This window comes from Solanum tuberosum, unplaced genomic scaffold (genome assembly GCF_000226075.1).
Source record: "Solanum tuberosum cultivar DM 1-3 516 R44 unplaced genomic scaffold, SolTub_3.0 scf00377, whole genome shotgun sequence".
NCBI classification, from domain to species: domain Eukaryota; kingdom Viridiplantae; phylum Streptophyta; class Magnoliopsida; order Solanales; family Solanaceae; genus Solanum; species Solanum tuberosum.
Window position 1 is genome coordinate 480,584 of NW_006239302.1, and position 10,554 is coordinate 491,137.

Here is a 10,554-nt window from a genome sequence, read left to right on the forward strand (position 1 = left end):
AGACTGATTTCAATTCTTTTTTTCTCTTTCATACTCCCTCCATAGTATTAGACATTTTTTTTCTCAATTTTCATCCCCAAATCCTCGTCAGGAGGGGCTGGAGATGAAAAAAATGCCAAGAGGATCACCACCACCATCATCGTCTACAATAATGGCTAATATCCTCGTGGCGTTTGTTTGCCTCATTTTCATCGGCCCCTCGAGTGTAATTCCAGTTTCTGCACAATCAGATTCTACTGCACCTGCAAAATCTTTTCCAGCATTCACACCTTCAGATAACTACCTTATTAATTGTGGATCTACTTCTCCTACTACTCTTCCAGGAAATCGCGCATTTCAACCAGATGAAACCACAGCTAAATATTTAGCCTACAGCGGACGTGACCTTCACATTTCTGCACCTGATAATAAAAATGTACCTTCACCTATGTACCTTAGCGCGAAAATTTTCGATAGTGAAGCTACTTATACATTTCATGTGGCCAGTCCAGGCTTGCATTGGATCCGTCTTTATTTTTACCCATTACAAAACAATGAATTTAATCTCCAAACAGCCAAATTCTCTGTTTCAGTGGATACATTAGTTCTCCTCCGTGATTACCAAATGGAGAAAAACGAACCAGTTATGAAAGAGTTTCTTGTAAATGTCACAACAGAGCGTTATGCCATCAAATTTGCACCTTCCCAAGGCTCAATTGCATTCGCCAACGCCATTGAGTTTGTTACTGCACCAGGCAAATTACTCGACTATTCTGTCCCTCTCCTTTTTCCCGTTTCACAGAAATTTGATCTTTCCACTAGTAATTTCGAAACAACCTATAGGCTTAATGTTGGAGGTGCATACCTTGATGCAACAAATGACACTTTAGGGAGAAGTTGGTTATCCGATGAACCATTCCGTAATAGTGCCACAGGACAGGCGGTTACTGTTCAGCCTTCTGTGATTCAATATCCAACGGCAGGAGGGTCGCCTTTAATTGCTCCTCCTACAGTTTACAGTTCAGCAGTGAAAATGGCTGATTCAGAAACTACCATTCCCAATTTCAACATATCATGGACGATGGATATTGATACCTCATATACATACCTCATTCGCCTTCACTTCTGTGATATCATTAGCAAATCGCTCAATGAACTGTATTTCAACGTGTACATTAATGATAAGATGGCAATTTCCGGGCTAGACTTGTCTTCTTTGACACAGCGGTTGTCCACAGCTTTTTACAAGGACTTTGTGATAGATGCCTCTTCAGCATCTAATCCTCTTAGTGTAAAGGTTTCACCGGTGAACGATGTCCAAGGATTCAAGAATGCAATCCTGAATGGGCTTGAGGTTTTTCGGATGAATAATTCTATGGGTAGTCTTGATGGGCAATATGGTGTTGATGGAACGAAGAGTAGTGGCCCAAGCAAAACAGTGGCTTATGTTGGTTTTGCTATGATGTTCGGAGCATTTGTAGGATTGGGTGCTATAGTTTTCAAGTGGCAAAAGAGGCCTCAAGATTGGCAAAAAAGGAACAGTTTCTCCTCTTGGTTGCTTCCACTTCATGCTGGAGACACAAGCTTTATGGCGGGAAGCAAGGCTTCATTGTCGCGCAAGAGCCAATTTTTCTCTTCAAACATGGGGCTAGGCCGATACTTTTCATTTGCTGAGTTGTCAGACGCCACCAACAATTGGGAATCGACTGCCATAATTGGTGTTGGTGGCTTTGGCAATGTCTATTATGGAGAAATCGATGATGGAACAAAAGTAGCTGTCAAGAGAGGAAATCCACAATCTGAGCAAGGTATCAATGAGTTCCAGACTGAAATTCAGATGTTATCTAAGCTCAGACATCGCCATCTGGTGTCGTTGATTGGTTATTGTGATGAAAACACAGAGATGATACTGGTTTATGAGTTCATGCAAAATGGTCCTTTCAGAGATCATCTCTATGGCAAGAACTTTCCACCTTTGACATGGAAGCAGAGGCTAGAAATCTGCATTGGCTCAGCTCGTGGGCTTCATTACCTCCATACAGGTGCATCTACAGCAATTATCCACAGAGATGTCAAAACCACCAACATTCTTCTTGATGAGAACTTAGTCGCTAAAATGGCTGACTTTGGGCTGTCAAAAGATTGCCTTGCCAACGAGACTCACGTAAGCACAGCTGTGAAGGGAAGTTTTGGGTACCTCGATCCTGAGTACTTCCGTAAGCAGCAGCTAACAGACAAGTCTGATGTGTACTCATTTGGAGTGGTACTTCTAGAGGCCTTGTGCGCTCGTCCTGCCATTAATCCATCACTTCCAAGAGAGCAAGTGAATTTAGCAGAATGGGGAATGCAATGGAAGAAAAAAGGTTTGTTGGACAAGATCATTGATCCTACTCTTGTGGGACAAATTAACCCAGAGTCAATGAAGAAATTTGGTGAAGCAGCAGAAAAGTGTTTGGCAGAATATGGTGCTGATAGACCTAGCATGGGTGATGTGCTGTGGAACTTGGAATATGCTTTGCAGCTACAAGAAGCCTCATTACAAGGGAAGGCTGAAGAAGAAAACAAAGCATCTTCTTCCCCAGTCTCTCCTGTTATAGTTGCCCCTACTCCTGCCCCCGTCCCTGCTCCTTCGACTCCTGACAACAGACCAGTTTCTACACCTGAGCAGACAAGAAATCCTGCTGAACTTCAAACAATTGACGATCATTCAGGAACAAAAATGTTTGATCAATTTGGTGCACTTAACGGGCGATGATAGCCATGATCACTTTGACGGAGATGATATTACAAAAATGTCAATTGGTATGTCCCAGGTGAATTATATGTATATGTAGTTGAAGCCAGCTCTTTTACTGATGACTTTTCTGCTGTTTTTGTTGGAGTTTTGCTTCCAAGAATGCGTTACAATAGCTAGAGGTTATCTTTTTGATTGTTTTGTATTCCTAACATTAAAATGCTGGATGTGTAGATGAAAAAAAAATTGCGTACTAAATAAAAACGTGTTATTGTATATATTATTAACTTCATAGTTTCTCTTGCACTCTCTGTGCATTTCACAGTTTTGATGGGTCTAATGCTCATTGAATGTGACTGTTTGCACTGAAAGGCTCTTTGAGTAAATAGAATCACATTTTGCTACCATTTTCAGTTTGTTATTCAAGGTCTGTTGCAACTTTCTTGAGGCCATCAAATGGGGTTTTCTACTGCTAGTATAATTCATACAGCCAATATAAACATTAACATGCGAAGAGGAAAAAAGATGAAAAGGCAAGGCAGTCATGACAGACTAACAGTAACTTAAGACAGGAGACACAATAGCAAGTCACCTGATTTGAGAGTACCATGTAAAATAGTGAGAATCACATTCTTTAGACGGTTATGTCTGTCAGGTTGGAATCAAGACACCTCCAAGTGAGAAAATTAGAACTGGAGTCACTGAAGGCATCATGCCAGTATCAAAACTTTATGAAGTTTGCACCTAAAGAACAACTCATAAGTTAGGAAGTGGGCAAAGAATCAATGTTTCTCCCTATATTGTACAAAGTTAGACAGATGCACAGCTAAAATTAAGATGTAAGAAAAAGTTATTGCACCCTCTTTTTCTTGTTGGGGTCTAAATTTCCATCAACCATCACAATATCATTATGACTATCATCCTCTTCCACCTTCCGTTTAGTCAGCATTTCACCAGTGACACTGAACATCTCTGAATCGACAGCAACTGAAACATCAGACGACTTTCTTTTCTTCCCAGCAGCAAGAATTTCAGGGTCTTTGAGAATAATTTCTATCTCATCATTATCCTCTGACTCCAGCGGAACTGTCTGAGATGCATTAGACGAGCTCGGGCCATTGTCCGATGTCTTGGTCTTTTCTGCTGCAAGAGCTGGTGTCCATCCTGAGAGAACCATTCCATCAGGTTCTTTCTCTTCATCAAACTCCTCTCTGCAAAAAATTAATCATAAAACAGTTCAAATGAGGCTGTGGAGCAAAAGAATGGAAAAAGTAAATAATCTTCAGGATATTAGATCAATGGATGAAATAAACACAGTAAGCAAGTACTTGCCTACTGAATGCCCTCAATTATGTTCATTAACAATGTAACAACACACCAAGACAAGTCCCCCAAAAGGAATACAGAAGGAAAGAGATCAAACCATCCAGTACACACAACTTCCGAATGCATCACGTTTCATATTATGAAATGGGTGAGCTTCGGAAGCAAAATGAAAACATCAAAGCAGAAAATGGAACAAACAATTACACCAAAGCACAACCACATGACTTGGGCCATAGCACCAAGTTGGTGAAGAAGCATCTACCCTATGTATACATACAAAAAAAAAATTGACAAATCCAGCAGTGATTAGCGCAATTCGCAACAAAAAATATCTAATCAAAGAAGTCACTGCCGATAGCTTCCTAGAGTAATATTCATGGCAATAATGGGAAATCTCTTTACAGGGAAAACCGAGATCACAAAATCCCTAAATAAGCTATGAACATGTCAATCAAAATTGAATCGAGTCAAGACGGAAATTCCAGCTTCCTTTCTAATATGTAAAGCTCATAGTAGAGTATATCATAATCTAGTGGATAGTGGCATGTTAACGTATTTTATTTAATAAGTGAATTTAAAAATGTCAAAGGCCCATTCATTTGGTAGCATCTTAATAAAACATCTAACCTATTTCCCATTTTAATTATTAGTTTAACTTCACAACTAGACATACTGCCTTGACTGTATTCAATTAAGATAAGAGGATATGTTTATAAAATATGGGGCAATGCCCATTATACAAGAAGTCTACCAAAAGAGATTTCCAGTATCAAGGTCCTATTTAAGAATTAGGAGGCCCAGCCATTTATATATCGATGAAATTGAACTTTTCTTAAAACATGAGTCCTGCCCAATCAATTATTGACGAGTAGTTAAGCTGTTAAGCTTGAATCACCTATCATGTCAAGTTTCACCAACAGCTTAACTTCTGAAAGATCATCAGCTAACTCTATTGCTAATACCAAATAACATTACGAAAAGTAGAAATCAAAGTGAAGGCAAATTGGAGGAAATACACTACAGTTCTCTTTCCTCCATTAAGCTAGATAAGTCCACAAACACATAATAAGAACAAGGAAGACCTGTGCTTAATATTGATGCTGCACTTGAGCTCTTGCTGAAGATCCTCAACTGTGAGAATTGTGCCACCAGTAACCGGAGAAGGAAGCTCAGATAGAACCTAAGGGTTTTGTATTCACACAGACAAGTGTCTTATCAGCCAATAACAATAAAGTTTCTTCACATATGTACAAAGACATGATAGTGTCTTACCTTGTCAAGGTTTGCTGCATAATTTGCAACCTCATCTTCCTCAAGATCATCACCCACCTCATAAAGAAGTGCCACCCCATGCATGATCAATGGGAGGCTCATGCCAAGTTTTGCTTTGACAATCTTCTCAACAAAGTCCCTCAACTTCGAACGATGGGTATTAATCTCAAGCGTTAAAGGTGTCTGTTCATTGATTTGCATTCAATCAAAAAGTAGTGGCTAAAATAAAATTCCATAAGGTAGCACAGGCGGGAACACAATCTATTGCACATTACAGTAGATCATACCTCGGAACAAACATAACAAGACTTGTTTGGCTCGAAGGGCTCCACTGGCATGAGAAGCATCTTTCTCGAGGGATGTTCAAGGCAATAAGTCATCCTGCAATGAAGTGCACATGATATTATAAAACAGTACCGAACAAAATGAAATAAGTCCTCATTGTTCCATGTACCACACTTCTATACAGCACAAGAAGTTCTCAAAGATCAACTACTTGATAGATTAGTTTAGATAGGAATTTTGTTTTTATTTTGTTTGCCAATAACATAAAGTAAAAGAAGGGTTAATTAAAATCTTTGGAGAAACATTAGGTAAAATCCATTTTTGATGACTCCTTGCAGTAAATGGTAAGTTGTTTTTCTTAAAAATGGTAACAGATAAATGGTAAGTTGTTTCCCAAGTATTTTGATAGTTTTCCTTCTTTTAGCTTTTACAAGTCATTGAAAGGTTGCCAAGTTTTACTTTTTCTAAATGGGAAGGGGGAAGGTTGGCATAAGGAAAAATAGGATGGCATGCATTGAACGACACTTCAAAAAGGTACCTTTTCAATTTTCTACAGTTTTACCATTTGCTAAAAAATGCAATTAGTTTTATTTAGTTAGGTATATTTTAGCAAATTCTATTAATTATTTTTTAACATGGCATTCAGGTCAGCTGGTGCACACCTCAACTATTCTATCTATACCTGCTACCTCCATCAACACAAGTATTGGGTAACTTTGCTCGCCAAGGCTAAGACAGGCGGAGAGAAATCACTTGATGTGGTTTGTCTCTATTAAGATGAATCTTAGTCTCCAAAGTTTGCACCGACTCCATTGACCATTATGTCACATCCTTTAGTGCAAAACATCTATTAGATATTAATTTGACTTGGTGCACTATTTTCCATAGTGATTAATCAAGTATATGATTAATTAACAAATCCTCAATCACACATCAGTTGGGATCCACTATATGAATCCTCTATATGAAAGCACTATTTGAGGCCATTTCATTCCATCCAAATTTTTCAAAACTATAGATTCTCTACTTCTCAGACTTATCTCTACATTGGCATAAGTGACAATAAACAGTTTTCACCAATCGCGTTGCATTCATGTACTTCAATTAATATTTCTAGTACTATATACAAATTGTTCTTGAAACACCCTTTCATCATTATATTTAGAAAGAAAACTACATTACTATTTCATACTCCCTCCGTTTCACAAAGAATGACCTAGTTTGACTTGGCACAGAGTTTAAGAAAATAAAAAAAGACTTTTGAATCTTGTGGTCCTAAATTAAAGTTATGTCAAATGTATCAAAATGTCCTTTAAGCTTGCGGTCTTAAACATGCCACGTGGAAAACTGAAATTAAAATGTTACCAAAAAAAGAAAGAGGTAATTCTTTTTTAAATAGACTAAAAAGGAAAGGAGGTCATTCTTTTTTAAACGGAGGGAGTATTTCAGTTACAACTTAAAATTGTTTTTCACTTTCCTATCAGTTCTGCATCAAAGAGACCAAGTTACAATTTCTAGAAAGATGTTTTGATAGATTATTAAGAATTAATAAATTATGGTTCAAGACCTCGAAAATACTTATAAAATAAATACTCTTTTTCACAGCTTAAAGCCTTAAAACTTTTAGCTTGGGCCACACACTTCAACTCATAGATCATGCAGAAGTCCTAAGTTCGAGTCTCACCACTGGTTAACAAAAATATCTCCATACCAAACAGAAAAATCATGATCACATTAGCAGACATGTTGCAAACATAAAATAGATAATAGAAGTGTCATCATTCCTTTCTAACAGTTTAAACTTTTTTATTAGATGGTCACTCACTTCAGTAATCGTAATTATTACTTATTAAACCACTGAATCGATTAATTGTTGGAGAGTTGATTAAATTGTTTTTCAATTGATCTCTATCAGATGAAAAAAGCTGCACTTCCACAAATTTAATCAAAAATAAAAAGGAAAATGCAGTGGGAAGTGGGAAAAGAGGACTGGAAGCATTGTCGAGATCGCTTTTATAAAAGCATGTGGAGATCAGTCACAGCTGGCAAGAGTATCTGATATCTTGGTCATTTTAGCTAATCTCCAAAATATAATTATCTGCGTCGAAATAAAGAGAACTGCAGTAAAAGTAGAGATAATGGAACCAACCATACCTGTAGCTTTTTACATCGTTTTGCAACACCTTGATTGCCTCAAGCACAATCAAGCCTGCAATGATGGCATTTGTTGTTGCAACGGCATGAACGATATTGCCAGCAATACCTTTAGCTTCAAAAAGGCTATGTAACGGAATCCCAAAAGAAGCGGCACGAATGTTTGCTGCAGAAGTGACAAACTCTACAGCCAACTGGTCGTCCTTATCAAAACCCAACTGACCAATTTCCTGCAACAGTGGTAAAGACAGAAATAATTTGAACATATACTAAATGAAAAAGAAATCCAAGCATATATACAAGAAAAGAGAATCAGGAGGTGGGAATGGGATCAATGAAATGGCATTTTTTTCCTTCTAATAAAATTTGATTACTTTATCAAAAAAGAATCAGAAGGTGGGAATGGGATCAAAACCTTCTCTCTTTTCAAGAAAAAGAGCCCTAATGCCTCGAGAAATACTTCAGAATTTTCCTTAAGACTCCACAAATCCTGAGGATTTTTAAGGCCTAGAGATGCCATTGCAGAGACTGAAGAGGGGTCACCGGTTGAAGCTTTATCCTTGTTACCATTCTGTCCAACTGGTCGTAGTGGCAATACATCTCTGGTGTATACAGGCCTAGGCTTGTTACGGTTCTTCCACGTCTCTTCATTACGTAATGCTACTTCGATGTTGTAACCAAAAACATGATCATATATTCTCCTCCCATATTGCTCAAAATCTTCATCGGCTCTACGTTCAAAAACATCCTCTGAATGTTCTGATGAGCTCGAAGCATCAGTAGAACGCACATTAAGGTCATTTTCCTGATTCTTGTTCCCAAAAAGCTTTGCAAACAGCAGATCTTTTGCCCATACGATGCAGTGAACAAACTAAAGCAGAAAACAATTCAAAGCAAAATGTTAGGCAAAACGCTTGAGATTGTGAGAGAGTCAGTACAGGAATGATATTTAAATAAATACAGATACACAGATTGGCTCAGCTCAAATTTACATTAAGAAAAAAAAAAAGGATTAAGGACATGTCAGTACCTTTGTTGGAGTACTTGTGATTGTACAGACAGGGTAAGTTTTTGGAGCTGGTTTAGACTGACATTCATAGCATTCTGTTTTACCCTTCACATGTACCGTGACCTGTCACAAAAAAAGATTCGACAATGAGAATCACAGAACTAGTAAGAGTCAAAAAGGAGATTCAGTCAGTTGATAAACAGAAACAGCAGAACACAGTAATACACTATGGAACCAAAACCCAAAAAAAGAGCAGCCAGACAAGAACGTTTGATCTTTAACAACATAAATAAAGCTACAGGACTATGTATTTCCCCTATGATCTTTGAGGGTGCATAAACAGGTTGACCTTTTGGCTAGAAGGTCTGAATCAAACATAAAAGCTGAAAATTGCTCCATCCTTCAAAAGAATGAGGTGAATGAGAAACTTGTTAGCATGAAGAGCAAGCTTTTGCACGAGTTCTTTTGAATAAGACATATAATCTGATCAAATTTGGCTAACTCCACCCAAGTAGAGAATATTCCAATTTTCCAAGCAAGTCTTGGAAGAAAGGAATCAAAATTTACTGGCTGTAACAAGTGTAACAATGATCAACATGCATATTCAATAAGTTTCTGTAAAATAGTTACAAAACTCTTGATATATCTTACTACAAACAGAGTTTCTTTTCCATTCAAACTTAGCAGTCTGCTTTTCTAAGTCTCACATGGTACATTCGACATCAAAATATTGGAATTATAACAGCTTATTTTCACTAGAAGATGGAAATAAAAGTGAGTACTGAGTAGCAACTTCCAATTGATAATAATTAAATAACCACAACAATCTACAACCCAAGAATAGCACATTCAAGAAATATGGATTTTTCACATTTTCTTTAATTGCATTTCAAGTAACTTCCTTTATAACATTTTAGGCTGGTCACGGCTAGTTTGAATGTTGCTAAGAGATCTTAAGATGTCAAGAAATATACAGACTAGCAAATATATAAGATAGAAACAGAAATATGCCAAATGAAATTTAGTTGCCTGATCCCCATCAAATAAAACTGAAAATTTAAATTTTACCTGGCCAAGGAAGCCTGTAGTCCCACTTTCAACTAATGGGACACCGGATGCCAAACAAAGGCGATTCACATGTCGCCTAGCATCTAGATTGTCAAGTCCATTAAGCACAACATTGAATTGCTTGAAAAAATCCACATTGAACTCTGGATCTTTTGCATTTGCATGGTATGGTGTAATTTTAATATGAGGCCTAAATTTTAGGACAGCCTCTCTAGCAACCTGGTAAAATTTTGAGAGTATGCTATTAAGGATTCAAAATCGGCATGAAAAATGAAACCGGAAAAATATTGATGTGATTTCCTTACTTTAGCCTTAGATTGACCAACATGTTTTTGTCGAAACAAGAATTGTCTATTTAAGTTACTGACTTCTATTGTATCCATGTCAATCTGCAAATAGACAAAATGACATAAAACCAGGTTAGAAAGCTCCATGCAAGCATAGTGCAATACAATGGACTCACATAATATAAATGGCAAGACTCTGTTTTAAGAAGCATTTACTAAATAAACTTATATTAATCCACAAGGAAACAGGACAGTGAAATGCAAATCAAAATAAGATGAGGCAGACCCCCCACCACACAGTGCAGAATCCCTCTCATCCTTTTGCAGAATCGAAATGTACATTTGAATAGCCTGAGAGCAATGGAATGATAAAAGATAAGTGGTTGAGTCTACCCCTAAAAGTCAAAGCACCTACAACCCCCCCCCCCCCCCCCCCCCCC

The 10,554-nt window shown here is 37.6% G+C and overlaps 2 protein-coding genes across 3 annotated transcripts in view; one reads left to right on the forward strand and one right to left on the reverse strand.

Annotated features, from left to right (window-relative positions):
- The first annotated feature begins 18 nt into the window (after positions 1-18).
- On the forward strand, positions 19-2,954 carry LOC102588528 (probable receptor-like protein kinase At4g39110). Its single transcript, XM_006361966.2, has one exon. The coding sequence runs from the start codon at positions 104-106 to the stop codon at positions 2,732-2,734; it is 2,631 nt and encodes an 876-aa protein (XP_006362028.2). The 5' UTR covers positions 19-103; the 3' UTR covers positions 2,735-2,954.
- A 318-nt stretch (positions 2,955-3,272) lies between these two features.
- LOC102588847 (SUMO-activating enzyme subunit 2) overlaps positions 3,273-10,554 on the reverse strand; it is a 9,929-nt gene continuing 2,647 nt past the window's right edge. For both annotated transcript variants that reach the window (XM_015302782.1, XM_015302783.1), the window contains 9 exons: positions 10,133-10,216; positions 9,828-10,046; positions 8,781-8,882; positions 8,166-8,621; positions 7,751-7,980; positions 5,599-5,692; positions 5,312-5,494; positions 5,122-5,219; positions 3,273-3,924 (listed from right to left, as the gene is read on the reverse strand). In XM_015302782.1, the coding sequence (XP_015158268.1) occupies positions 3,564-3,924; positions 5,122-5,219; positions 5,312-5,494; positions 5,599-5,692; positions 7,751-7,980; positions 8,166-8,621; positions 8,781-8,882; positions 9,828-10,046; positions 10,133-10,216 (1,827 nt within the window). In that variant the 3' untranslated portion in view covers positions 3,273-3,563. The remainder of the gene's footprint in view (positions 3,925-5,121; positions 5,220-5,311; positions 5,495-5,598; positions 5,693-7,750; positions 7,981-8,165; positions 8,622-8,780; positions 8,883-9,827; positions 10,047-10,132; positions 10,217-10,554) is intronic.

Excerpts from the sequence above, each read along its gene's own strand:
- LOC102588528 (XM_006361966.2), top strand. The coding sequence starts at position 104 with ATGAAAAAAATGCCAAGAGGATCACCACCACCATCATCGTCTACAATA.